Raw genomic sequence first — 26,397 nt, 5'->3', positions numbered from 1 at the left:
TGCCTGTGGGGCGCAGCCTAATTAGAGCTACAGCATGCCTTAGGGTAGCTGGAGAAGAGGAATTCGGTAGGTTGAGCTGGGGCCAAACCAGAAATGGCTTTAAGATCCTCCCAGGATTCTGAGGCAAAGAACCAACACCTCCTCCATGGAGGCTTCCCCAGATGCCTTGGCCACAGGGAGCCCTCCCTACTCTGGGTCCCTGGCCAGCACTCCAGCTTAGCTTACTTCTGGCTCCCCTCTTCCTTGTTGTATACTGCTTGCATTCCTGTCCCATCTCTCCTACCCACACATAAGCCTCCTGGGGGCAAGATCTTTTCCCCATCTCATCCCAGCCTGCTCTAGTAATGGCCCAAAGAAAAATCTCATGAATGAACACAGGGAGGAGGTAGTTGAGTGCATTATAAACCAAGAAACCATGACTCTACCTTTCACACCACGGGAGGCCTGCAAGGCTTGCAGAAAAATCTAGGATTGGTCAGTATGATGATATTTCCTCCATCACCTCACCAACCCCTTCCTCTGCTTTATTTCTTGTCTGTCACTTCTCAGGCATTCAACGAATGCTACCTGAATGTGTGCTATGTGCCAGGCATGTTCAAGGTGCTAAGGATAAAGGTGACAGACAAAAATCTATATACTGTCTTGGAGGTGACATTCTAGTGATGGGGTGAAGGTCAATAAACATGATAAATAAAGTATATGGAATATGGGCCCTGGATGGTTGGCTCAGTGGTAGAGCGTCGGCCTGGCGTGCAGAAGTCCCGGGTTCAATTCCCAGCCAGAGCACACAGGAGAAGCGCCCATCTGTTTCTTCTCCACCCCTCCCCCTCTTCTTCCTCTCTGTCTCTCTCTTCCCCTCCCGCAGCGAGGCTCCATTGGAGCAAAGATGGCCCGGGCGCTGAAGATGGCTCCTTGGCCTCTGCCCCAGGCGCTAGAGTGGCTCTGGTCGCAACAGAGCGACGCCCCGGAGGGGCAGAGCATTGCCCCCTGGTGGGCAGAGCATCGCCCCTGGTGGGCGTGCCGGGTGGATCCCGGTCGGGCGCATGTGGGAGTCTGTCTGACTGTCTCTCCCCGTTTCCAGCTTCAGAAAAATACAAAAAAAAAAAAAAAAGTATATGGAATATGAATTGGTGACAGGTGTATGGAGGAAAGAGAGAAGGGAGTGATTTGCGATTTTAAATAGGATAATCATGATGGGGTGGGGGAAACCACCTTTGAGCAAAGACCTGAAAGAAGGTTGGGGCAAGAAGTTTTTTCTTTTGTGTTCATGGATACATGCCTAGTACTCAGATAGAACAGCACCTGGCATGCAGCTGGCACAGCAGAATGAGTGTATTGGGAAGGCTTATTCATTTTTTTAATTCAACTTTTTATTTTGAGATAACTGTAGATTTAAATACAGTTGTCAGAAATAATACCCTTCACCCAGCTTCCCCCCCCCTCCCAGATCAGTGACACTTTCCATAACTATGGTAAAATCGTATCAACACCAGGAACTTGACAGCAACACAATCACTGATGCAACTCAGACTTCGCCAGTTGTACCTGTACTCGTGTGTGTGCGCATGGTGTATTTACTTTTATGCCATTCAAAGGGTTAATCCATTTTTAAGTAGGAGGCCACCTGAGAAGTCCTTGAGCAGGCTGAGCAGGCTGAAGGAGGATGAGCAGGAAAACACAGTTCACATTTTCACATAGGTGAGCTCCATTAATCCTCACAACCCTCCCAAGAAAGTAGGCACCTTATCCCCATTTTCCATGTGTGAAAACTGCGGGGCTCACAGAAGAAATCTGTTGGAAACCACACAGTTGACGGGCAGAGAAACCAGAACCCAAACCCAGGACAGTCTGGTTCCTTCCATGGGGCTCTTTCCTGAACACAAGAATGACCAAAATAAAATAAAATAAAATAATAAAATTAAATGAAGAGGAAGCAGGGACCCACAGGAAGGCCAGACTGCAGGAGACATTGGAAGGGAGAGGAAGGGAGGGAGGAGGGGATCAGGCTATCTCTGGGGTGCTGAGTCAGGGAGGACAGAAGTATCATTCACTGAAAGGAAGAGAAAACTGGAGATTCTAAAGGAGAAGACAAGAGCTCAGCCCAGATCTCCTGTGTGGTTTCTGGCAAATTGATATCCATCTTGGGATCTACGTTCCCCCTCGAGACAGGAGTGAGAATGGCCAGCCATCCCATTTGCTCTAAGGCCAAAGAGTGATGTAAAGGTAGCCTTTCGCACGGCCAAAGTGCCAAAACCAGAAAGAAGGCAACCCAACCCGGCGGCCCAGACTGCCTGTGGTCTCCTGGATAAAATGACTGGCTGGCTTTCCCAAAGATGAAAATGTAGAATGTAGGTCAGCACACACACAGAATCTCGCTTTGTTTACAAGAGACAGAGAGTGGGTGTTCCTATTAAATGCCTTTGAATCCCTGCGATGATGAGAGACCCAAGGCTGTTTACCACTTTGGGTATTTACTCTTCTCATATACAAATCAGCTCCTGGGCCGTCAGCACTGACGCCACCTCACAACCAGGCCTTCTGACGTCCCTGCTCATCCCCAGTGCCCACACATGGTTTGAATTTATTGGTTTTAGCAGCTTTCATTTACATTGTGTGTGGATCACGGAATGACCAGCAAACAGAAGCTCTGATCTGTGCCCTGAAAAAAATACAGAAGCGTGAGGAAGAGGGTCAAGGAGGAGGGCTGGGAAGATGCTTTCAGTCCTAGGAGTCGTCTTTTCACCCACAGGAGGGGGCCCAGTGGAGGCCCTGAGGGCCGCTGTGGAAATGAAGGAGGAGCAGGAAAACACAGTTCCGCCAGGAGACGGTCCGAGCATGATGGAGAGAAGGTGCCCAATGGTCACAGCCACCAAAACCAAACACCTGGGTGCCTCAGTGGTCAGAGCCATCAAAGCAAAACATCTGGAAATCTGGGAACAATGCAGAGGTGCGGTTGGGGACTATTTCCCACCCAGATACTCAGGCGATGATGTGTAGATATAGCCGGTAATTTTACAGCTACCCACAGCGTCCCTGAGTGTGCACTTGGAGCCAGGCCCGAGGCAAACCCAGAGTCATTAGATGAGGTTCCTGCCCTCAAAGAACTTCAGACTATGGAGAAGACAGACATGTAAACATATAAAAGACAATAAAATAAAATTTAAAAAATGCCCTTTTCCAGTAAGGTCAGAGCCAGCTGAGAAAGTGGTTTTGCAGCAGTGGGGTGTGGTTTCTGGTTTACCGAGCACTCTCACACCCGCTAAGGGGGCTCAGAGCTGGGAGGAACTTGCCGGGCTCACGCTGCTGACTCCAATTCAGTGCTCACATAATTTACAGACCATTTACAGACCACAGATCCTCCCACCTTCCACTTCCACTTGGAGAACATTCAGAAACAACCTGCCTCACCCTGCTCCCACTTTGAACAGGTGGAATCCCCCAAATCTGCCATCAAAGGGGTCACGTGAAACACAGGGACATGTTATCCTTCGGTAGCTATTTTAGAAATGGCGATCAGGTTCTCAGGCTCCCTCACAAGAGGCCCTGTAATATATATAACTACAGATGGTCTCATTCAACCACCAGGCCACTTTTATGATCTAGTTTTAATTCAAGAGAACCCCACTCTCTCACCCTGGACATCAAGATCCTGCTCAGGCAGGGGAGAGTTCATCTCTTCTCGCCCAGCAGTGAGAGTATCCTGGATCTGGTGACAGTAAATACCTTTACACAGTAGCTCCTTCCTCCAGCCCAGGGGCTTGAGATCTCCACGCAAGCCTGGTGAGATGCTCTAGTTCGATGAATGACTGTATTACAGAACACAGGAGCGGGTCCCCCAGTGCACCCAGGGGCTTGAGATCTCCACGCAAGCCTGGTGAGATGCTCTAGTGCCAGGGGTCCCCAAACTTTTTACACAGGGGGCCAGTTCACTGTCCCTCAGACCATTGGGGGGCCGCCACATACAGTGCTCCTCTCACTGACCACCAGTGAAAGAGGTGCCCCTTTCCGGAAGTGCGGGGGGAGCTGTATAAATGGTTTCAGGGGGCCACATGTGGCCCGCGGGCCGTAGTTTGGGGATGCCTGCAATGACTGTATTACAGAACACAGGAGTGGGTCCCCCAGTGCACCCAGGATCAAGCCCAAACTTCTTACCATGGCTTATGAGGCTTCCTCCACATGGCCCGATTCTGTAATCTCCTGTGCCTCCCGCAAGCATTTTCCACTGTAAGGATAGTCCCTCCACCTAGATCAATACCATCATGAGCCTCTGCCCCCAAATATGGTACTCCTTTTGAACCCAGGGAGCACCTCTTTGTCCATCAATACTGAGCTCAGGTGGCATCAAACTGCCAAGCATAGCGTGAGTATAGGTATGAGCACCTAGCCACACCAGCTATTTATAAGGAAAGGTCTGCCTGCTGCATAGAAATTGAGCATCTTCACCAGCAAAGAAAACTGGACATCAAGAATTTAGTCTCATCCATCATGGTAGCTTCCATATGGCCTCCAGAGGACCGACTGAGTCCCTATAAAGCCCCAGCCACCATGGGGGTGGGGTCTCAGGGTCAGGGCTCAACAATGACACACAGATGTGAACTGATAGGCTATCTAGCTACTGTGGCAAATTTAACAGAGACTCCTCAAGCCTGGAGGTCTGGGAGTGGCTCTCTGTCACCTTCCTCCACTCTTGCATCCACGCTAGCTAGCGAGCTCTGCAGAGAAGCACCCCAGCCACCCAGGCTGGTGCAGTTACACACACAGGCAGCCACCACTTCCACTGGGCCCTCCGTCTGCCCAGCGTCCCCTCGCCTCCAAGGTCAGCTTCTGTGCTCAGTCCCCACCGCAGCCTCTCTCCTCACAACCTCCCTCACCTGAGGTCCTGGCAAAGAGACCACCTCGCTCTCTCCTTCTCAAAGCGGCCGCCATCCTCAGGAGAGAACATCAGAGGTCTATGGACTCCCTGCCCTCCCAAGCTTTCACACTCCCGGTCTCGGGGAAGGAGCAGTGCGGCTTCCCCAACCACCCGCTCCCAGTCCCTTTTCTTTAGCTACAGAGAGGGTGAGAGCACACAGCTCTGCTGCCAGACTTTCTGGGTTCAAATTCTAGAATCTAGATCCTCCACTCATTGTCTGTGTGACCTCAGGTAGGTGAATTAACCTATCTGTGCCTCAGTTTCTTCACCTGTAAAATGAGGCTGAATATGAATAGTAGCATGTACCTGAGAGACTGGGGTGAGGATTAGGTGGGCCAGTGTGTGTAAAGGACTCAGCCCTATTCTTGGCACTCTGCTGTGAAGCACCTAACTTTGGGGTCTCTTCAACTCCTCCCTCCTCGCCAGCCCCATATTCACAATTTGGAACTAAGCCTGGCACAGTAAAGCTCCCAGCACTGCTTGTTAAAACAAATGGGTGGATGAACAGAGTCTTCATAACAAATCCAATTCCCTAAGTATTTACTGGGTCGGCATTTCTCTTTGGGAAAAACAGAGAAGGAAGAACTCCTTCACACCAAGCACCCAGAGCACTGCACTCGAGAGCTAATAAAGTCCTTCCCAGGTTTCGTCCCTTGATTCTCCCCATAACTGAGTCACTGCTGTTGACATCTGGTCCAACTGTGCAGAAGAGGAAAAGGACCCTCAGAGAGGGAATCCCCCCAGGTCACAGGGCTCAAACCAGGCCTCCAACCTGAACTCTTTGATCCCTCCTTTTGAAGTGTCCTCACTCCAGGTAGCAGTAGGAGACCACAGAGGAGCTGAACCAGAAGTCACAGGATCCAGCATTACATACTGCAGATGGTGAGAAAAAACTGACCACACTTTCAATTATCAGACTACATGGTTCCCATCAGGTTAACCAACCACCATCCCCACTCTGGACGAGGCTCAGTGTGCGAGACACAAAAGGATCTAGAACTGTATTCTCTACGGGAGGAGCTTCACCTCAAATCACAGTGTGAAAAATGGGCCAATAACAATAATTAAAATAACCGTGACTTAAACCACCACAATTACCATTCATTACCTCTTACCACGTGCCAGGCACCCAGCTATGTGGTTTATATGCATTACCTCACTCACTCCTCACAACACACCAGGGGGCAAAGACTATTGTGAGCCCCATTTACTCAGATGTGGAAACAGACCTTCTGTCATCCAGCCAAAGTGGTGAAGCCGGAATTCCAACTCTAGCCCAGTCTCTCTCTTCAGGCATCAGCAGAGCCAAGTAGAAATCCTGGCTCCATCATTTTGCACAAGATACTTAGCCTCAATTTCCTCAAAATGGGGAAAATAATACTTACCTTTCAGGATTGTTTTAGGAATTTACTATGATAAACCCATAGCACATAACAGGCACTAACTAGCAATGGCTCTCTTGGGAAAGGAAAGAATAAACCCAATAGAGGGAGGAGTAGAAACATTTTTTTTTTTGCATGCTCTCTGCAATTTCCCATCCTGGTGCTTCTGCTGAACAGTCTCCGTTCCCCCCAGCATGGCCTTCCCAGCCCATCTACAGCAGCCCTGATCCTCTTCCACCGCAAGGTCTCCACCAAGAATCCTGCTTTTTTTCTCACCACCCTCTACACCAAACTATAATGTTGGAAAGATAATAATGTAAAATCACCTGTTGGGCCACCAGCAGGCTGTGGCATGAGGGTTATATAGTCCTGGGTCTACTAATCATCCTAGTCAAGGTCAAGCACAGTGACCAAGTATTACGATCACTAATGGCCCAAACGGTCTCATTTACGCATCCTCAGTCCATGACCTGCACCTCAGTCCCACAGAGGGTCTGGGGCTCAAAAATGTCCCATAAACCAATAGATGCTATAGCCACTCAGCTGGAGAAATCCACAGAGACCACCAGGAGTCCTAACACAGGGGGAGAGAGGGTGCTGCAGGGAAAGGAACTGGCCTTGCCCTTTCTATGTGTCCCCGAGGGGTGGGGAGGAGGAGCCACAGAGCGGCAGTGCAGCAGTGCGTTTGAAAAACTGCACATTGGAAACTGAGATGCAAATGGTTGGGATTATCATCGTCAGTTAGGCTTTCGTCCTCTCTCACTCAGGGCTGAGCAGCTCAAGAAAGGGAAGCCTTGTGAACTAAGGCTAAAGGATGAGCCAGAGAGATTTCCAAAAGGCTTTTTCCACCGGAATCTTCCTTTCTATAAAGAGCTTTCAGTTGGGACTTGAGGCTTAATTTGCAAACTGCCTAGAAGGCGCATTAAGTCCCCAGGAGATAAAACTGGCTGGAAATTTTTAAATAGCCTCAATAGGAAGGAAACAGGTAAGCCCTTTAAACAGACAAGGGAAAAAAGGCCTTGCCTTTTATCTTTGGACTGTACCTTCCTGGGGCAGGGCTGGCCATAGACGCAGGCTTGGCAGGACACCAGGTGCCACCCCGGGGCCCCCCGGTGAGGTCCCCAGGGAGGCCGCCAGCCTGGTGGAGAGGAGAGGTGGCCGGGGAGGCGTGCTGCTCCTTCAGGAGAGGAGTGCTTGTACTCACAGAACCCAGATCAATCCAGGGAGCCGGACAGCAGCCATGCGGCCTGAGCAAAGCAGCGGGGGCTGGCAGACAGGCCTGGCATGTCTCAACGCTCTGCCCAGAGGGCTGTTGGGCAGGTGGTTTCATTCAGCCTTGGCTTGCCATGGCCCATGCAGACGGGCCAAGCTGAACTTCGGACAGTCTGCACCACTCTGCTCCTGGCTCTGGTGGAGCACCTCCAGTCTCCCTGGGCCTAGAATCCCTCAGCATTTTACTGAGTTTTAATCCTTCTTTAGTTCTTGGCTTCACCTGAGTTTCCTCCAGGAAGCCCTCCCAGATCTCTCCAAGACTGAGAGGTGTGCCATCTTCTGTGCTCCCACAACACCTCACTTTATACCCCCACCCCCTGTCATGGCCACCCTCAACATGCTACAGTGTAAGGCACCCCGGCCTGGTCCTCTCCCCACCTAGAAGGAGTGCACCTGGGGAAAAGCATCACCATTCCTGTTGTTCACTTTTCTTTCTCCAGCATATATCCCAAAGTCTGACACACAGTCAGAACTAAAAAAGCATTCTTTAAATTACAGTACAAGCATGCTAATTTAAAAATACACTAATAACCATGAGCTAGTGTTTACTGAGTGCTCCTTGTATATCTGGCACTGATCACAGCGCTTTATTACTAACCAGTCCTCACAGCGATCAGATGAGGTTGACTAATGGGGAAACTGAGGCAGGGAAAGGTTATGTAACTAGCTCAAGGTTACTTATGTTTCTAATAAGTGGCATGATTCTGGACACTGAAGGAGCACTGGGCTGTGGAAGGGCACTATCCCCCAGCTGAGTCGGCACTAGGCTGTGTAAATTTATTTAAGACTAGATCATGGTTCAATGGTAGGATCAGACCAGGATGTTCTTCTGAATGAGGGACTTGGGGTGGGAGCTTTGTGCAGAGAACACAGGCTTAGAAGGTAAGAGCAAATGAGTAGCAAATTTTAACATTTCCCCCTGCCCTTCTTGATCCAATGGGAAGAAAAGGGTGTCATCAGGGAATATTTGCAGTGCCTACAAGGGAAAAGAATGATAGTCTGAGAGCCTGTAGGGTCCCTCGAGGAAGCCACCTTTCCTGGTCAGGGGAAGATCAGTCCCCAGCACTAGGTGCCCCTGCAGAGACTGCACATGTCCTAAGACCCCAGGCTGTCATCCAGAGATGGCCTCAAGGCTCTGACTAGTATAGACTGTCACTGGTGACTCTCTGGTTCTTTTCAAAGGTAAACAGGCATTCAGGGTGACCCAAGTACAACTCACCTACTGTTGAGGACTGAATGTTTGTGCTCTCCCATTCATATGTCAAAGCCCTAGCCACCAATACAATGCTATTTGGAGATGGAGACTTTGTGAGGTAAATAGGTTTAGAGGAGGTCATAAAGGTGGGGCCCTTGTGATGGGATTAGTGCCCTTATAAGAAGAGACACCAGTGAGCTTACTCTCTCAATCCCAATTCATACTCTATTCCTCTGTTTCTGTCTCTGCCTCTATCTCTCCATCCCTACCATGTGAGAACACAGTGAGAAAGCAGTTGTTCGCAAGCCACAAACAGAGCTCTCACAGAACCCTACCATGCTGGCCCCCTATTGCAGACTTCTAGCCTCCAGAATTGTGAGAAAGGGCATTTCTGGTGTTTAAGCCACTCGTCTACGGTCTTTTGTTATGGCAGTCATGCAGACTAAGACACCCACCAATCCTCTTAAAAACAATGCTAGCTTGCAACATATAAAAATATACAGTCATTACACTGTACATCTGAAACTAATGTTATGTCAATTATAGATCTATAAAAATTAAGAAAAAAAAAGGAAAAAAAACCCACAATGCTAAAAATCAATCCCATCATTGCACCTAAACTCAAACTGTTGGGTTATGATCAGGTGGCATCAGCCCATGGGGACAGTACAATCTTATGACTATGAATAAAAGCGTGGCTATAAAAGGCATTTGTTTGAAGAATCTAGACTTTTAAAGTGGACTTCCCTCAGGAACCCTTGCCACTTCAGAGGAGTAAGAATTAGCCAGTCAATAAAAACTGGGAAGGTAGAAGGTAGAGGGAACATTATAAGCAAATGTATGGAGGCATGACCAAGATTTGTGGTGTATGAGGGGCACGGAGGGAGGGAGAACCAGAATAGGCCAGCATCACAAGAGCCCCAAACCAGAGCTGTGAATAGTGGGTCAAATTAAACACTTAAAAATGAAAACAGAGTGGGAGGGTGGGGTGAGCCTGGAGAGGCTCATGTGTGCTCTGGGGAGTGAAGAGGGGAAAAAAGAAGGCTTTGTTTGCAAGTTAAGAGAGGAGGAAGAGAAAACAACAAAGTGCTCCAAACTAGAGAGAGATCAATCCAACAGGGACCCATAGATGCTACAGAGTCCCGATAAAATGGGCCAGCTTCCGTACAGAACTCATCTGCAGGGCTCAGGTGGGAAGTTAGAGGCTCTCTATGCATATGGAGGCCAAGATGCAGTCCGTTTTTAGCGTCCGAAGCTGCCAACACCCCAACCACAGAATGCACCACAAAGCCCCAACTTCAGACCTGGAGCACCTTCAATCTAATTTTGTAGTCAATTGTAAGCATATTTTAAACTAGGTTTCAAATCTGGTCTATTCGGAAAAAAAAAAAAAAAAAGACTGCTTCAGTAATCATTACAATATAAAGTAAAATATATAAGTGCTGAAAGAATATCGTAAAATGTCATAAAATATCCCACAGAGGGGAAGATTCTATGTGGTTGGGGCATCAAACAAAACTTTGGATCAAGTCTTCCCAAGCCGATTGGATATAAGAGCATTCTGGGAAGGCTTCCTGGAGAAGGTACAGCTTTGAGCTGAGCCTTGAAAATCTCACAGGATTCAGAAGCGGAAGAGAAAAGGAGGAAATTCCTGGAGAGGGAGGGGGCCCAGCATAAGCAAGGGCGCTTCCAAGCTTGGGGCAGCAGTCCTGTGTTCCAGCAGCTACATGGCGCGGATTTAAAAGCCTGAGGATCCTGGAGGAGCTGCTCGGCGAGACGGCTTGGCAGCCGCCGAGCAGGGCTGAAAGCTGGGCCACCGGCTGCCTGTGGATTAAGTGGGCGGACAGAGAGCCAGTGATGGGAGATAAAAGGGAGTGAAGTGGATAATATTTAGAAGTAAACTCGAGGGGGAAAGGACGTCGGCAGCTTGGCTGGCAGGCTGCGGCGCTGGTCGCATTCTTGTTTCCTCCCTCGGAAAAGCTGCATTACCAGGCGACCTCTTCCTGGCTCTCAGAGATGTCCAAATGGGAACTATTAACAAAGGCACGCTCCCATTTTTATCTCCGTCACAAAATGCTTCACCGCGCAGGCTTTTCGTCTTGGGTTTGGGATTGGTTGGCGGGTGTGCTGCGGGAAGGAGACCAACGGGCTTTTTCGGATGGGGCTTCTTGGAATTCTTGAGAATGGGTCCCTTCCCACTCTAAAATGTTAGAAGTCTGTCTGTGGCTATGAGCTGAAAATTCTTCAAAGCTGAGACGCCAGGGTTTCACAACGTGAAGATTCTTCGAGTCCAAAAATGCCTCTGAGGCTAAAGTTCTTAAATTTCACCATTCTTAGATTCCCTGAGCCTCTGAGTCCCGGCTTGGGATGCTGAGAATCTATCATTCTGGAAGGTTTCATCCTGTAAACCTTCTAAATTTGAGACTAGACTATTTCGTGACATCTTGGTCACCTCTCGCTTTCTCAGTCTCCTTCAACAGAGGCACCTAAGCCATCCTGTGCATCTCTCCTTTTTCCGAGTTTGTTTTTTTCTCCTCGTTGTGTTAATCTATTACATGTTCAAGTCTGAGTTAACCAGGTCAGAGAGAGCAGGTAGAGCCAGCCATGCCAGTGGGGGCGCCTTGCAAACAGCTCTTTGGGCACAAAAAAAAAATCTGAAGTTACACATGCCTAAGAGTCAGTACAGGCAGGTAGCGCAATGACAGACAGTTGCTGAACAGCTCCCAACTATACGGCTCAGGGCTCGGAGTGGGGGACACAGCTGGTGTGGCAGGTTACAGTGTGGGGGTGGGGGGTGGGGCCGGAAGAAGCCCGGTTCCCAGTCCCAGGGCTGGAGTTTTTCAGCACATCCTAGGCGAGCCAGTGTTTTGATCCGAGGCTGACTGAGGGGCTCTCACTCCATAGGAGAGAAGAGGCTTCAGCATGGTCTGACATCTGTAGGAGTGCCCAGCTGCCTTGGGACGGGTTTGATCCATCACTTGGGAGGGCACACAGAGCTGATGGGGACTAGCGCTGTGGACTTGAGGGGCCGCTGGTCTGCACTGCTGTGACTGCCATGGGGGCTCAGACAGGACAGAGGACTCAGGAATGGCCATTCTTGGAGAACAGGAAATGAGAGACAGGTTCTTTCAGAACCTGAGAAATGAGAGACAGATGACAGGAAGAGAAAGGGAAAAGGGGTCTCCGTGTGAAGTGTGGAGAACCGGGACACAGGAGAGCCTGGGGCACAGGCACTCCGTGCTTTGCTTTCCACAACTGTATAAAAGGATTAATGATACCCACTCTCTCTAGCCAGTCAGTGAACTCTCTGCAGGAAAAACTAGGCTGTTCCCAGGTCTCTGCTCCCAACGTGGCACTGGCCTGACACTAAGGTGCTCATGCTGAATGAGTGAGAAAGGGAGGGAGAGGAGTCCTAATGGAGGGAAGGATTCCAAGGCAGGGCTGGTGTCCAGCAGACTGTCCTACGATAGGCTGGGGCTATCCTTGCTCTGCAGACTGCAAGGAGAGGCAGCAGGATCACCCACTGGAAACCACAGGTTTCCAGACAAACAGGTGTCAGCAGCAGTCCGCCAAAGACTTCCAGCCTCTCCCAGCTGCGGAGAACTCAGGCTCAGTATCTCAGGGTGGCTCAGGGTCTACAAGATACGGAGGCCAAAGACTGCAGAAGTCACAACTGGGATAGCCCTGGAAGTCATCTAGCCAACACTCTCGTGGGACAAAGGGGGTAACCTAAGCCCCCAAAGGGAAAAGGACTAGCCCAGAGTTACAGGTAAAGCAGGAATAGGGTCAGGGCTGGAGCCTGCTTTGCATTTGAATAGTCCACTTAATGGTTTTTCACATTTTGCACCCTTATAGGAAGGCATAGAGCTATTAAAGTTCAAAGAGGGAGCTCCTCACTTATGTAGTCTTCATTCCTTCATTCATTCATTCAATAGTGCTGGAAGGTAGAAGAAGGGAAGCAGAGACAGTCATTCATTCAATCTCCAAATACTTATGAAGCACCTAATAATATGTTTCTGCAGGGTGTAGATACAGGAACTCTGACTACACCAAAGAGACTCTCCTTTATTTAACTGTGCCTGCTTAGCCTGTGTTGGGGGTGCCATCTTCACAACAGTCCCTTGAAAAGCTGAGGATGTCTGGGAATTCTAATCTTAGAATCACCTTTAGATCCAATTTGTAAGCCAGGAGAAAATCAGTGTGAACACTTTTTAATTATCTCTTTATATATATATATATATATATATATATATATATATGAAGCAAGATATGATGATCTCCCACCACTCAAACACACACACACTTAACATCACCAGATAACGTCTTCTGACAAAAAAAATCATGTCAGCTCTCACATGCCTAAAAAGCATGAACTCTAAGCATCAGACGCAACAGAGTTTGAACCCTGAGTCCGCCTGGCCTGTCTGTGTAATCACAGCCAAATGACTTAACCTTTTTACACTTCAATTTATTGTCTGTGAAGGACAGATGACGATATGTCTTGTCACAGCTCTGGTGCGGTTTAGCGATGATGTACTTACAAGGTCTAATGTAGCACCCTTCTAACTCCTTGGTGAGGGGGCTGTAGAACTTCACAAGCATTTTGTATAGCCTTGGGACCCATGCCCAAGTGTTTAGCCTCTGCACACATTGGGTGGGTGACATCACATGCTTGTTAAAACAAGCCAACTGCAGAATGGCAGGGTCCTCGTTTTCTCACTATGCCTCAGAGAACCACAGAGCTTAGAGGTCCTCTCATGCAGCTCCTCCACCTATGGGTGGGGGAGGACTGAGGCCCCCTAGAGGGAGAAGGAGGTCTCCTAATCAGACTAGCAAGTTAGTGGCAGTTGGTACCAGTCCCTGGAGGCAGCTGACAAAGCTGATTGATATCTGCAGGTCCCAAGACTCTCACAAGATCTGGACTCAAGGCTCAGGCACCCACAGGCCCCTGAAGAAAAGGGGCCACCACCATCCTTATTACTCCAGCTTTACTCTGTTCAACAAAAGATGGGCAGTAGACACGGCTGCTAGGAGAAGGGGCTAACAGGGCAGAGGTGAGGCACCCTCCTCTCTCTGTCTCCGTCTTAGAGCCAGCCCAGACTCTTTTCCGAGCACCGGAACTACATCTAGGTAGTCATTTTACCTTCTCCATGACGTTCTACATGCAATGTCTTCTCAGATCAAACAATGTTTTCTCAGATCAATGTTTGTCTCCCAAACCCAGATCAATGTGAAAGGCTGGTCACTACTGCCCCGGTTGATAGCTAGGAACACCAAAGTTACACACAAATCATTGGTTTTAGAGCCAGAGCTGGGACTGACATCTAGAGGCAAATCTCCCATCTCTCAGCCTGCCAAGCTAAGCAGTCCCTAACACAGCAGGGAACTCTTCAGAGGACCTGCCTTTACCATCCCCGCTTCAGCCCCATGGCCAAAGGAAGTAATTTTGCTACAGGTATCAATTTTCCAAGAAGTAAACTTCTAAGCCCTCACGTCCAAAAGGGCAGAAAGAAACAAGAAAGGACTAGAGGAAAAACTGCAAGAGGACATGAATTACCTAGTCATATGGGGCGGCAGGAAGAGTGCAGCCTTCATTTAGAGTCAGCCAGACTGGCTCTGTTCCTTATTAGCCATATGACCTTGGGCAAGTCACTCAACCTTTCTGACTGCCCACCTTAGAAAACCACAGGGTTGTGAGAAATTCAGCAAAAATGGAAAAGCATACAGAGCTTCCTGAAGAGTACCAGGCACGTGGAATTGATTATAACCGTCCCATGGAATGTCAGGGCTGGAAGGGACTTGGGTGATGACCTAATCCTGGTGTCTCATTTCACAGATGAGAAGAACAAGACCCAGAGAGGGGAACTGACTTGCCCAAGGTCACACAGTAAACTCATGTTCATGCTGGGTTTAGCACATTCAGTTTATATTAAAATCAGACTGAGGCCAATGAGCCCAATCTTCCAAGCTGTGCAAAGATGGAAGAAACTTTTCCAGTGGCTCCCCAATCTATGGAGTGCCAAAATATAAGCTTCCTTTTCTACACTTAGCAAGAGAAAAATGTGGTGTTTCTGTCCAGGAGAATATATAAAAATTTGAGAAATACTCAAATTAAAACTAAAATCCCAGGTCTTAACAAAAAGGCACTCTCCTTTAAGGCTTCTATTTCCCACCTTCCTCTCTCATTACTTACCCCCCCCCCAAATATTTTGCAATAACAGTAATGCTGAGAGGAAAGAAAAAATAAAAATCTGATGCACTTAACAGATATTTTGGTACAATAATGCATCACAGATGTTCATATCAAACCGTGCACGCGCACATACAATTTTACTGAGAAGGCTGTTGCATTTCTGACTTTGGGGTGGGGGGATCCCTAACAGCCCCATCCACCCCACTCTGGAATCCCTCCCTTCCCAGTTAGCCCACGGGCTGCCCATGGGGATGAAGGAGAGATTTCATCACCTCGCTCCGAAATGATAACAGGACAAATTGGTGGGGTCGGACACTCTGGCAGGTGGTGAAGGGTGTGGAGATTAGGGAACCGAGAGGAGCCCCGTTTTCTTTTGTTTGGGACTTGCTTCCTGCAGCTCCCTTGATGAGCTGGACCCAGGAACAGTTTTAAGCGTGGGCCCGGGCTGGTGATGTGGTGGGTGCGTTTTTGAAACCAGAGATTCGAGTCCGTTTGATCTTCAACATGGACTTTGGAGACTGTCAGCGGGCTCCTCGCTAGCCGATGAATGGCTCTCAGGAACTTTTCCTAAAACATAACCTCACACACTTTCCGGCAAATGTTTTCAACCTACTGAAGCCGTCATTTGGTTGAACAGCAGTGTTTCCAGACCCCGAAGAAAGATAGTTTTGTTGTTTTAAGAGAGACAGATTAAAGCCAGAGGCTGTTTAACCAGAGGGTTTGTGTGCTCTCTTCGGCTCTCGTGGATTCCTCTGTGGTTGGTACAAAGAGGGTGTTGAGAGTGATGGTGGATCCCCCACCTCCTCAGCCTGAAAAAGATCTAGAGGCCAGACGTGAAACCTCAGAGCAGAGAGGCCTCCCACAAGCCTGCCTCCAAAATGACATGGGCGGTGAGCACAGGGGAGCCCAGCACAGATAATGTCAGTTCTGGAGGCTGGCAAGGAAAAAGTCACTTCAGAGGAAGGAAGCCGGTGGGTTCAGAGGAATCAGCGCCGGGCCAGAGAATGCACAGGATTTTCCCCCGTGGAGAAGGAGTCAGGCGTAGTCAGAACCCTGCGGGGCGTGACTAACTGCCCCAATATTCCTGCCATCAGGGCCCTCTGGGTAAGGACTCCACAATTATGGGAGAGCCAGCAGGAGAACCGACAAACCCGCCTTTCATTTGGCCGGCAAATCAATCTGGCTTCTTACCTCCCTGGGGACAATATTGCATTTCCCCTGGAAAAACAAAGGCCAGAGATCTCTGAAGGGGGATCAGTTTCTGCTGCTATTTCCCTGGTGAAGAGTCCGCAACATCTTGGGAGCAGCGAGCCTTTCTGGTCCCAGTGGTAGTTTCTAGTCTGGCCAATAGAAGGGGGCTGTCTCCGTAACAGAGGAACATATCTTGGGGGCCACGCCTCACTCTTCACTGGGGCATCGGCCCAAACCCCATCTTGGGGCCTCTTAGCAGAACCCACCAGCACTGATGTGAACCCCCGCCCCCGATAGACAGCTTATTCTCAAGGCACAGATGTGAACTCATTGTTCCCAGGGCCTCAGAGTTGAGTTTGGGGCCAGTGAGTGGTGAGTGACCTCTGCCCATGGAGACGGGGCTTTTAATGACATTTTGCTGGATCAGGTCTCTGGCAGCCAGAGACTTTAAACCTCCCAAAACTCCTTCCTTCTCCCTGCCCCCACTCTTAGGGTTCAGAAATCAGAACTGTCAACCTTTAAGTGAACACATTTCTCTGAAATTATTAACCCCAACACTATCCTGGCTGGCTCTCTCCCAGCTTAGGGAGGCAGTCCGAGGGTCGCCTGGAGCTTTGCAAAAAGTATGGGAAATTCTACGGCGCTAAACTTTCAAACAGCAAGCCACAGACACCAGGTCCACTCTCTACACCTGCCCTGCCCCCAGGCCCAGCCGCCGTATCTCTGTCTCTGCGTCCTCTGTTTACACACTGCTGCCTGGATGTGCCCACACAACAGCCTCAGGACAGCCTCCCAATCTTGAGATCCAGGGCCTCGAATGCAAACTTTCAGCTCCTTCTTTTTGTTTTTCATCACTCTGATGCTCCCAGGGAAATTCTTTCTGCTCAGGCAAGCACGGCGGGGGAGTTGGTGGGGGGGAGGGGGCTGTATATCCCCAACAGGTACACCACTGAGAGGGAAGCAAACACCCAAACTCTTACCCCTCATCCAGCACATACGAGTTTGCCCTCATAGCACCGCAAAAGCAGCCGGAGAGCTGCTGCACAGCCCCAAAGACCCTACCCCTTTGAGAGAAGGATTGGGCTCCAGGTACCAGAGAAAGAAGACAGGCAGAGAAGAGCACCAGGGAGCAGAAGGGCTGCCCAGCTCAGGTGGCCAGGGGCCACGGGCCTACCTGGGAAAAGTTGAGCCCATTGAGCGGATGGCACTGCTCCTCCACCCGCTCCACGGCGCCCGTGCTCTTCTTCATCTTCTCGGCCTGCTGAGCCAGGTAGAGGTCAAGCACGGGCACGCCCCGGGAACGCACGTCCGTCTCCGTGAGTGAGTTCACCATCAACATCACCCACACGGGCCTCTTGCGCTCCCAGTTGCCGGCAATGGCGTTGAACAGGTAGTCGGCGTACAGCCCTTTGCCCCGCTGCGCAGGCGTCATCCAGGAGGGCATCATCAGCTTCACGTAGTCCAGGTGGCGCTTCAGGCGCCAGTAGAGCTCACGGGGCAGCACGTCCTGCAGGTTCTCCCCGTGGGGCAGCAGCTGGCAGCTGGCCAGCGCCGAGATGGTGTAAGGGTCTGTCAGGTCCAGCTCAAAGTAGACGCGGGTGCTGGCCTGGAAGGCTGCCTTTGAGTTGTCTGGGATGAAGTCCCAGACACGGGTGTAAGGGACGTGGATGGTGCCAAACAGATAGGCCGGGGGGTTGCGCCGAATAGTCCACAGAAAGGAGTTGAGGTCCCTTTGCTGCAGGGGGAGAGGATAAGGAAAGCAGTGAGGCTAATGGCAGCAGCACAAACCAAGGTTAACACAGAGGGGGCAGGGAGAGGTGAGGACCGATGGAAGGCAGACACCTGCACAGGGCCATGGGCAAGAGCAAGGGCTTTAAAAGCTGAACGATCCACAGGCAAATCTTGGTTTTGCCTTGTCTTAGCTCTATAGTCTTGAGCACACTGTTTCACTTCCCACAGACTCAGTTTTCCCATTTTTAAAATGGGGGTGGGGTGAAAGCAGCTACCTCAAGGGTTAATAGGAGAATAAAAACACACAGTATATCTAAATAAGCCCTAAGAGCAGTGCCAGGCACAGAGGAAGGGGCAATGAAGGAAGCTCTCGTTATGATTAGCTTTTTGTGCCAAGGCCTGCCACACCACCTGAGACTATTCATGCTTGGCCAAGCCAAACCTTTACCAGTGGTGTTTCATGGGGAGGGTGGGGAGAGGGCGAGCAAGAGTCCTGCTCTGGTAAGAAGGGAGGAAGTCATATAACTTAAATCCAACCATTAGAAGATACTTGCCAAGAGCACTTTGAAAGCAGAACACCTATTAAAAATAGCACACCTATTTAAACAGTGACTTCCCATTCATCAGGGTGGATACAGTTTTCTTTTTGGAGGGCAGATCTGGGTATCAGCTACCCTGCTCGACCAGCTGAAACCACAGATGAGAAAGTGCTCTAAAAGCTGCAGGCTAAGTGAAGTCTCACGTCCTGGCAACAGAGAGGAGGAGGATGCCATAGAATCAGTCCCCCAAAATGTACATACTCTGGGCGCTTCCCAAGTTGCTCCCCTAAATAAGTGCTCCTGGTTTCCAACCCCAATTCTTGTCATCTAGGACCTAAGCTCCGACAAGGGTGTATGTGGGGGATAAACACAGAGGGGCATAAAAACAAGGGTCGTTTTTCCAGCTCCAGTTTAGGGTCAGGGGTTAAGGAGCATGAGAAAGCAACTGTCATTTCTCACAAGGCCAAGTCATTTTCCATTCAGAAGAACTCGACTGTCTCTGTATGTACGTAGGACCTGTAAGTTTTAGGTCAACCCATAACATTTTTCTACCTGATTTTAGCACAATGAAAAGTATGTTTGGGTGTGGGTGGAGGGACTGGTACCTTACTTCACTAACAACCAGCAATTGTAAATGCCAGCATACTGGAGATACAGACTGGTTCCGAGCTTCTTGCCGGTCACATAGCTGCCGGTTTCAGCAGGAGTCAGGACGCCAGAGGTGCACCTTGCCCAAGGTCAACTACCTCTCTGCTAACAGGGCAGCAAGTGAGGACCCTGCCAAGTTATCTCCTGCTCCCCTGGTCTCCAGCGTTATTTTCAGTGTATTAATTTACACTTTGAGGGGGGATTCTGAGGGAGATCAAGAGATTCCTTGGTTTGGAAGGAAAATTAAGAAACCAGTAATTACTCGACCCCAAAGAAATATCAGGGCAGCCCGTATTCCCCGGCACTGCTTTTCCTCTCCTCTGCAGTCATCCCCTTTTTTGTGAAATAGGGGTATTTGGAAGAGTGGGTGCCGGGGCCAAGGTTGGAGAGAGAGAGAGAGAAGTGAAACACTGCACTAGGAAGAAAGTTTTTTCTTAGGTCAAAGAGGCAGGGCAGGGGAGACGGGGAAAGCCTGGGAGGGGGCAGTGTGTGAATGAGAGAGAAGGGTGTGATGGAAATCAGAGAAAAGAATGGCAGAAACAGAGTCAGAGTGGGCAGAGAGAAAGCAGGAGCGTAATGACAAGATAAAAGTAAGCAAGAAAGAAGTGAGTCAAAGGGGCACAGAGAGAAACCGTCCGAGCAGGACCGAAAGTTGAAGAGAGTCCAGAGCGTCAGCGTGTGCTGAAGCAGCGGCCGAGGGAGCGCCCATCTCGGCTCCCGGCACGGAGCTGGCGCCGGGGCGGCAGAAGCTAGAGAAGGGCGCCCGAGGCAGCATCCAGCGGGCGGAGGTGGGGCGGGTGGGCTGAGGTGGGTGCGAAAGGCAGGACCCCAAACTATGGTTCGCACGGGGCTGCAGTGCTCGGGCGGCCGGGAAAGTGGCCGGGCAGGCGCTCGCTCACCGATCCGGGCGGCCGGCACTGTCCTCCGTCCAGGGGCTGCGGGCGGGCGCGAGCGGTGGCAAGTAGGGCGGCGAGCAGCGGCCCCGCCAGGGCGGCGTGCATCCTGCCGGGGCTCGCGGGGCGCGGGGGACCCTCTTGGGCGGCGCCCCCTCAGCGGGGCGGGGAGCCCCCAGCTGGGCACCGAGGTTCCTCTGGAGCGCGGGGCTCCAGCTGCGGGATGCTGGGAGCCCTCTGGGGCGTGGCTGGATGTCCCTGCGGAACCTGGGGGTCCCTCGGGGGCGGGGCTCCGTCAGTTGGAAAAGGGGTACCCTTTCGGGAGGGGCCCCTCACCAGGACGTGCAGCCCCGTCGGCCGAGCCCCGGGGTTTTGAGAGCGCGCGGGGGTCCCGGGGCGCGCGGAGGTCCCGGAGCTCCGTCGCGGTGCAGGGGCGCGCGGGTCTCCTGGGGCAGTACAGGGATTTCGCGGCGCGCGGGGTCCCGGGGTTATGCTGGGGACCCGGGCACGCAAGGTCCCAGGGGTGCGCCGCGCTTCAAGGGGCGTGCAGTGGGACAAGTGCGGCGGCGGGCGTGGTGGGGGCGGGGGTCGGATCTGTGTGCCCGGCTGCCCCTGAGCCCGGCTCAGAGGGGCGGCGGACGGCCGCGCGGCCGCTGCCCGGGCTCCGCCATGCTGCTCCGCGGCCGGGAGGGAGGGAGAGAAGAGGGCGGGAGAGCGGCGCGGAGCCGGGCCGGGCGGGGGGCTGGGGCCGCCGGGGCGGGGGGAGGGGAGGACCCGGCGCGGGACGCGGGGGGCGGGGGGCCGCGCCGGGCCGGGCCGGGCCGCAGGGAGTCCGGGCGAGCTCCGCGCCCGGGCGCAGCGAGGCGGGGTCTGATGGGCATGGCAGGCGCTCGCTTGCTCCTCTCTTGCTCCCTCGGTCGCTCCCTCACACACGCGCGGAGGGAGGCGAAGCCCGCAGCAGCCACTTCCCAACTTTCCAAACTTCCCAGCGCAACTTTTTCCTCTCCTCCCCTGCCTGCGCCTCCTCCTCCCCCATCCCTCCCCTTTGCCTTCGCCTGTTCCCCGCCGAGCCGTAGCTTCCGCACACGGCCACCAGAGGGCGCCCGGGCCGAGGCGCCGCTTCGCCAACCTCCGTGGGTTCCGTGTGTACGCGGAGAGGGCGGGCAGCGACAGATTTGGGGACTGGACCAGCTTATCCTAATGCATCTGATGCGCAGATCCTGGCGTGGGTGAACAGCGAAAGGGTCAGAAGTGGGCAGGCTATCCTAGACTGGCTGGGAAGGCAGCACTCAAAAGAATCCAGGGAAGCTGGTAGGTACAACTTTGTATCCTGCCACTTTTCTGACTAACTGGCATGCGCCTGGTGAGTGCTCTGCAAAAACGAGCTGAATTAGAACAATGAAATAATCTTCTTCAAAATGCCTTCGAACTTTTCCATGTAAACAATCCTGTCCCATCAGTTGCTTTGGACCCACGCGGGATCCTGTGATGGGCTTGGGAATTAAGGATTCGTATTGCAGTTCCTTTGACCACAAGAATTGAAAGACCCCTTCTGCTCCTGAGAAGCAAATGAAGCTTTAGATAAGGCCAACGGGCACCCAAGCCTGTGGACATTTCCAGCAAATGGGAAAACCGAGTCACGGTCACCACTGCTTAAAAAAGAGTTGGCTGATTCCCTTATCCCGACAACGGAGACTGAAGTATGAATTAGGAAGAATTGTCAGGAGCCCACAGGCTTGAGAGTGAGATAGGCAAGAACAGATACACACACAAAAATAATTAAAATACAGATGATGAGTGCCGGAAGAGATGTACGCACAGGGAAATGGAAACAGAGAGGAAGGGCTCCTAACAGCCCGGAGGCTCAGGGAAGACTCCTGGATGTGGTCTTGAAGAAAAAGTCACAGGAAGCTGAGTGAAGGAGGTGCACAAGTTCCTCTTGGTGAAAGGCACAGAGGTGGGAGAGCACAGGTACCTTCAGGGGTCTGCAAGCAGTTAGGCATGGCTGAAACAAAAAACCGTGGTAGGAGCTGAGGTTGTGTCTCCTGGCCAGACTGCAGAGTTAGTACTTTATATATATACCAGGTGATGGGGAGTCATTGCAAGATTTGAAGTAAAGTGTGGCTGGAGCAGATCTGCACTTTTAGGTGGCATGGATTAGAGGAGAAACTCGCGGAAGGGTGACTTGTGGGGAGACAGGCAGGGAATGGAGACATCTGACTCCCAGCCCGCTGCTCTCCCAGTACTCCCACTCACGCTTTTGGGCACAAGATTGAAAAGCTGAAGAATGGCTATTCTAAAGTTTGGGAAAGGAACACCAGCTGGGATGGAGGGGCAAAATGACATCCTGGGCACAAGATCTGGGCCTTCGAGAGGAACACAGGGGGACACCAGACACTGGCAGTTTGAACGGCGTGAGATTGCCATTTCTGTTGATCAGATAGTAATAAATGTTGACAATTTTATATAGTTCAACCGGCTACGTGTCCAGAGCAACGTCAGCCTCGTAGCCATGCACACGCCTGGTGACAGATGGAGAGCAGGCCCCAGTGCCCAGACAGGGTGGGAGAACAGCGTGGCCCCGTTTCCCACACACAGAGCTCTGAGAACTGCAGCTGTGACAAAAGAGAGTCCTTTAAAGACCTTTCACTCACCCATGCTCCAAAACTCCCTGCAATACCAGCACCCTGCTTGGTGAGGATAAGGTGAAACAGTTGGAAAGTGGTAGGAGAATTCAGTTCCACTGAGAGGGAGTGTGATGGTCTCTGTGGGTGACTACGACACACAAGGCAGATAGACAGAAAAGGACCTGACCAAGTTAAAAACTGATCTATATAATTAGAGTGATGGTCCGATGTTAATATGTGTGTGATTTTTAAAATGTTCCAGGTCTTTTTTTCCCCACAATAATAAAAGTTTTGTTGGAGAGTTGTCATGAGTTAAAGCTATGATATCTCCTCTTTGGTCCTATCTTCTGGCTGTGATCAGAGCCAAAATTATTAACCTCTCTGTGTCTCTCTCCACTCAGCTTCCTGTCCTAACTAGTTTTCTGCGTCAATGTGTGCAACAATGCTTGAGGATTTCCACTGGTATTGTTGCTGAAATTGTTAATGAGATGCGAGAACAAACAGGTTTTTCTACTCCTAGGGACATATTCAAGACAATTAAAAACAGCTGTCCATGCAAAAACTGCACAAATATTGTTAGTAGCATTATACAAAATAGCTCAAGAGGGAGAAACAACCCATATGTCCATCAACTGATGGATGTGGTGGAGTATTATTTGGCCATAAAAAGGGATGAAGTACTGATACAATATGGATTGATCTCAAAAGCACTACGCTAAACATAAGAAGCTGGTCACAAAAGGACATATATAATATTATTCCATTTATATGCAGTGTCCAAAATTGGCAAACATATAGAACCAGAGAGTAGATTAATGGTTCCTTGGGGGTAGGAGGAAAGGGGAGATTAGAAGACCATAGCTAAAGGGTATTGAATTTCTTTGGGGAGTAATGAAATATTCTAAAATTGTTGTGATGGTTGCACAACTCTGTGAATATATTAAAACCATTGAATTGTACTTCTTAAAAGGGTGAATTGTATGGTATATGAATTATATTTCCATAGAGCTTTGTTACTAAAAAAAATTGGGGGGCTCAGGAGAGAGTGCTCTACGAGAACAAGGGTCTAGTGTTTTTAAGCGATTTTTTTCTCCCGCCTGGTTTGTGAGAGAAGCCCAGGATGGTCCTAAAGTCCTAGAGATTTATCGTGCTTCTACTAAGGTCTCATTGAGCAGCTTTGGGTGGCTCAGTTATCCTGGCTGGACCTCAGTTTCCCTATCATTAGTATGAACAAGCTCACAGAGTAGATAACCTTTCGAGTTTTCTTACCTGATTGGAGTTCAGAGTTCCCTGGTCTGCCTGCCCAGTAACCTTTTGGCAGAATGGGAAAGGCCCAGGGCTCAGAAGGCAGGCAGTGGACTCAAGATGTCTGCCTCCTCTTCCCTGGGCACAGCTGGCCCACTTTCCTTTTATTGCATTTTAATTAAGTTGTTCAATCAGATGGGTACCAGGAACCTGCAGGCTGTAACAGCTCCGGCAGGAACAGAAGCCTTGTAGTGGAACTAAACCAACAAAGTCTGCCACCTGAGCAGATCCAGGAGCCCTGGGTCCTGCCAAAGGGCCTCTCAGGGTGAGCAATGAGGCTTTTTTCCTGCTCCGCCGACTCAAAGGAGAGGCTTTGCTCTGGACCTGAGGACCGGCCTCTGGGCTAGCCATTGCCTGGCTCTCTGACCACACTAGTGCTTTCAGATGGACCCGGCCTGGCCTGCCTCCCAGCTCCAACTCCTGTCCCAGCTGTGCCCAACTCCACCCACCCCCAGGCTCTGTCCTCTCCACCACAGCTTTAGTTGGTTGGAAGTAAACCCTAGATTGAAAGACAGGATTGTCTTGGGGAGTAGAGGAAGAAGGGAAGTAGAGTCCAGGACCATGCAGAAGTCAGCCGTGCTTAAGACAGTCTAAAGCAGGGGTTTCAAACTCGCGGCCTGCGGGCCGCATGCGGCCCGCCGAACAATTTTGTTTGGCCCGCAGACTAATCCACGAAGTTCAAAATATTTTGGATAAAATTAAGTAAGCCTAGGGTCCTACTTGTATTTTTCATTTCTCTAGCATCCTAGCTAGATATTAGCTTAGTTAACAGCAGTTGTGATGCGAACTACAGTTTCTGGTCGTTTTGTGACACTGAGTAAACCGCATGTACGATTGTGCTTGTTGTACTGATTTCTTTTGTTTTCAACTGCAGTGAGAACAGTGTTGCATAACAGTTGCCTTTTGTAGACCTAGTGCGGCCCGCCGAACGGCTGTGATCCTGCTCTACGTTGAGTTTGAGACCCCTGGTCTAGAGTGATAGAAAGAACCAGGAGAAAGGTAGACACTGAGATGATTCAGAAAAAGGCATTCCCTCACAGGAGTGGGGAAATAGATCCAGGATCATAGAAGCACAGTAAATATTAGGGTTGCTATACAAGATGGCATCATTAAAAACAGCAAGCCCTACTGTGGTCCAGCCCAGTGAGGGAGTGGAGAGCACAGAAGAATCCACCCTAGGTTTTGTCCTCAGGGATCTTGCAACCAAGGGAGGGTAACAGCAATGCAAACAAATATGGTATTTTGAAAAACAAATTGAGGAGGAGGGGCAAAGCAACCTTAGGAGAGAATGTCTTTGCCAAGAAGATGATCTTTGGGTTGATCTCTAAGGATGAGCAAGGTTTAGACGGGGAGAATGAGGAAAAGAAGATCATGTCAGACAGTGAAAACAGCATGTAAAGGGCATGAAGGTAGGTTTGGCATATTTGGGGAAATGTAAAGGATGATGAAGCATAGAATTCGAGAACAATTGGGGAGGGTCAGATATAGGACGGCTCCAGGAAGGGTCTTGCGTGGTCTTGGAAAAGGCTCTCCCTTGCCGTTCAGAGGATATGATCCTAGCTTGCTCTGTATGAGTTGCAGGGGCTGCTTGAGAGTGGCTGCACATCAGGATCCAGGTAAGATGCATTCAGATCCTGTGTGCAGCCCTCAGTGGTAGGACAACAGCGACATGCACTGACTCCGTTGGCTCACAAACACTTATTGGGTCCCCATGTGTATGAACTGTAGTGTGTTAGGCAGGAAGGAAAACAGTCCTGACCTCTGGCTACTTGCAACTTTTTTACAAGACAGAAAAATATTCGGTGACCAGGTAAAATTTATTTTAGTGCCAGGTGAGTAACCCAGGAGAAGTCAGTGAGAGCTGGAGTGTCAAAGACATCTGGGAGGAGTGGGATTTGAATTAGACCATGAAGGACTTAATACAGGGAAAGAGCCTGGCGTGCATCCCAGGTAAGGGGAATGATGAAAGCCAAGGAACAGAGGTGTGGCATGGAATAGAACATTCTGGCTGGAGAGGAGGGGGTGGTATTGAGAGTGGGCTAGAGTGGAGGCTGGGGTGACATGGCTGGGATATTGGCAAGTGAAGAAGCTAGAAGGAGCTGGGAGTCACTGTAGACCAGTTCTGTGCCAGACCCTCTATCTAAACGATTGCAGCAACACAATGAGACTGATATTTTTACCTCCATTTTAAAAATAAGAAAACTAAGTTGCAGAGGGGATACATGACATAGTCAAGCCATGCAGCTGATAATTAGAAGGTTTGGACTGTCTGGCTCTTTCTACTCAACCACTTGCTTCTTTTAAGACACCAATGGCAATGTAGTACAGTTTGTACGAGTCTCTCTGGGTGTGGCTGGTGAACACAGGCGCGTTCGCATGCGCATGCACATACACAAACATGTATGCACACAATTCCTGGGGGGCACGTTTATATCGCATATGGCACATACTTGACTGTTTCTCCCAATCTAATTAGGACAGTGGGACGATTGTCATTAAAGGGACTTTT

General features: G+C 50.4%; 1 protein-coding gene across 4 annotated transcripts in view; it reads right to left on the bottom strand.

Moving 5' to 3' along the window:
• The window catches only part of TRABD2B (TraB domain containing 2B), a 217,803-nt gene extending 197,166 nt beyond the window's left edge, over positions 1 to 20,637 (bottom strand). For all 4 annotated transcript variants that reach the window (XR_010730455.1, XM_066269258.1, XM_066269259.1 and 1 more), the window contains exons 1-2: positions 19,963 to 20,637; positions 17,320 to 17,880 (exon numbers count right to left, since the gene is read on the bottom strand). Coding sequence is in view for 3 of the 4 variants with exons in the window: in XM_066269258.1 (XP_066125355.1) it covers positions 17,320 to 17,880; positions 19,963 to 20,064 (663 nt within the window). In the remaining variant the exon portion in view is untranslated. The remainder of the gene's footprint in view (positions 1 to 17,319; positions 17,881 to 19,962) is intronic.
• Positions 20,638 to 26,397: the final 5,760 nt, after the last annotated feature.

The sequence above is a fragment of the Saccopteryx bilineata genome, chromosome 3, assembly GCF_036850765.1.
Source record: "Saccopteryx bilineata isolate mSacBil1 chromosome 3, mSacBil1_pri_phased_curated, whole genome shotgun sequence".
NCBI lineage: Eukaryota > Metazoa > Chordata > Mammalia > Chiroptera > Emballonuridae > Saccopteryx > Saccopteryx bilineata.
Note: the sequence above shows the minus strand (reverse complement) of the source record. Positions and strands in the feature narration are given on the sequence as shown.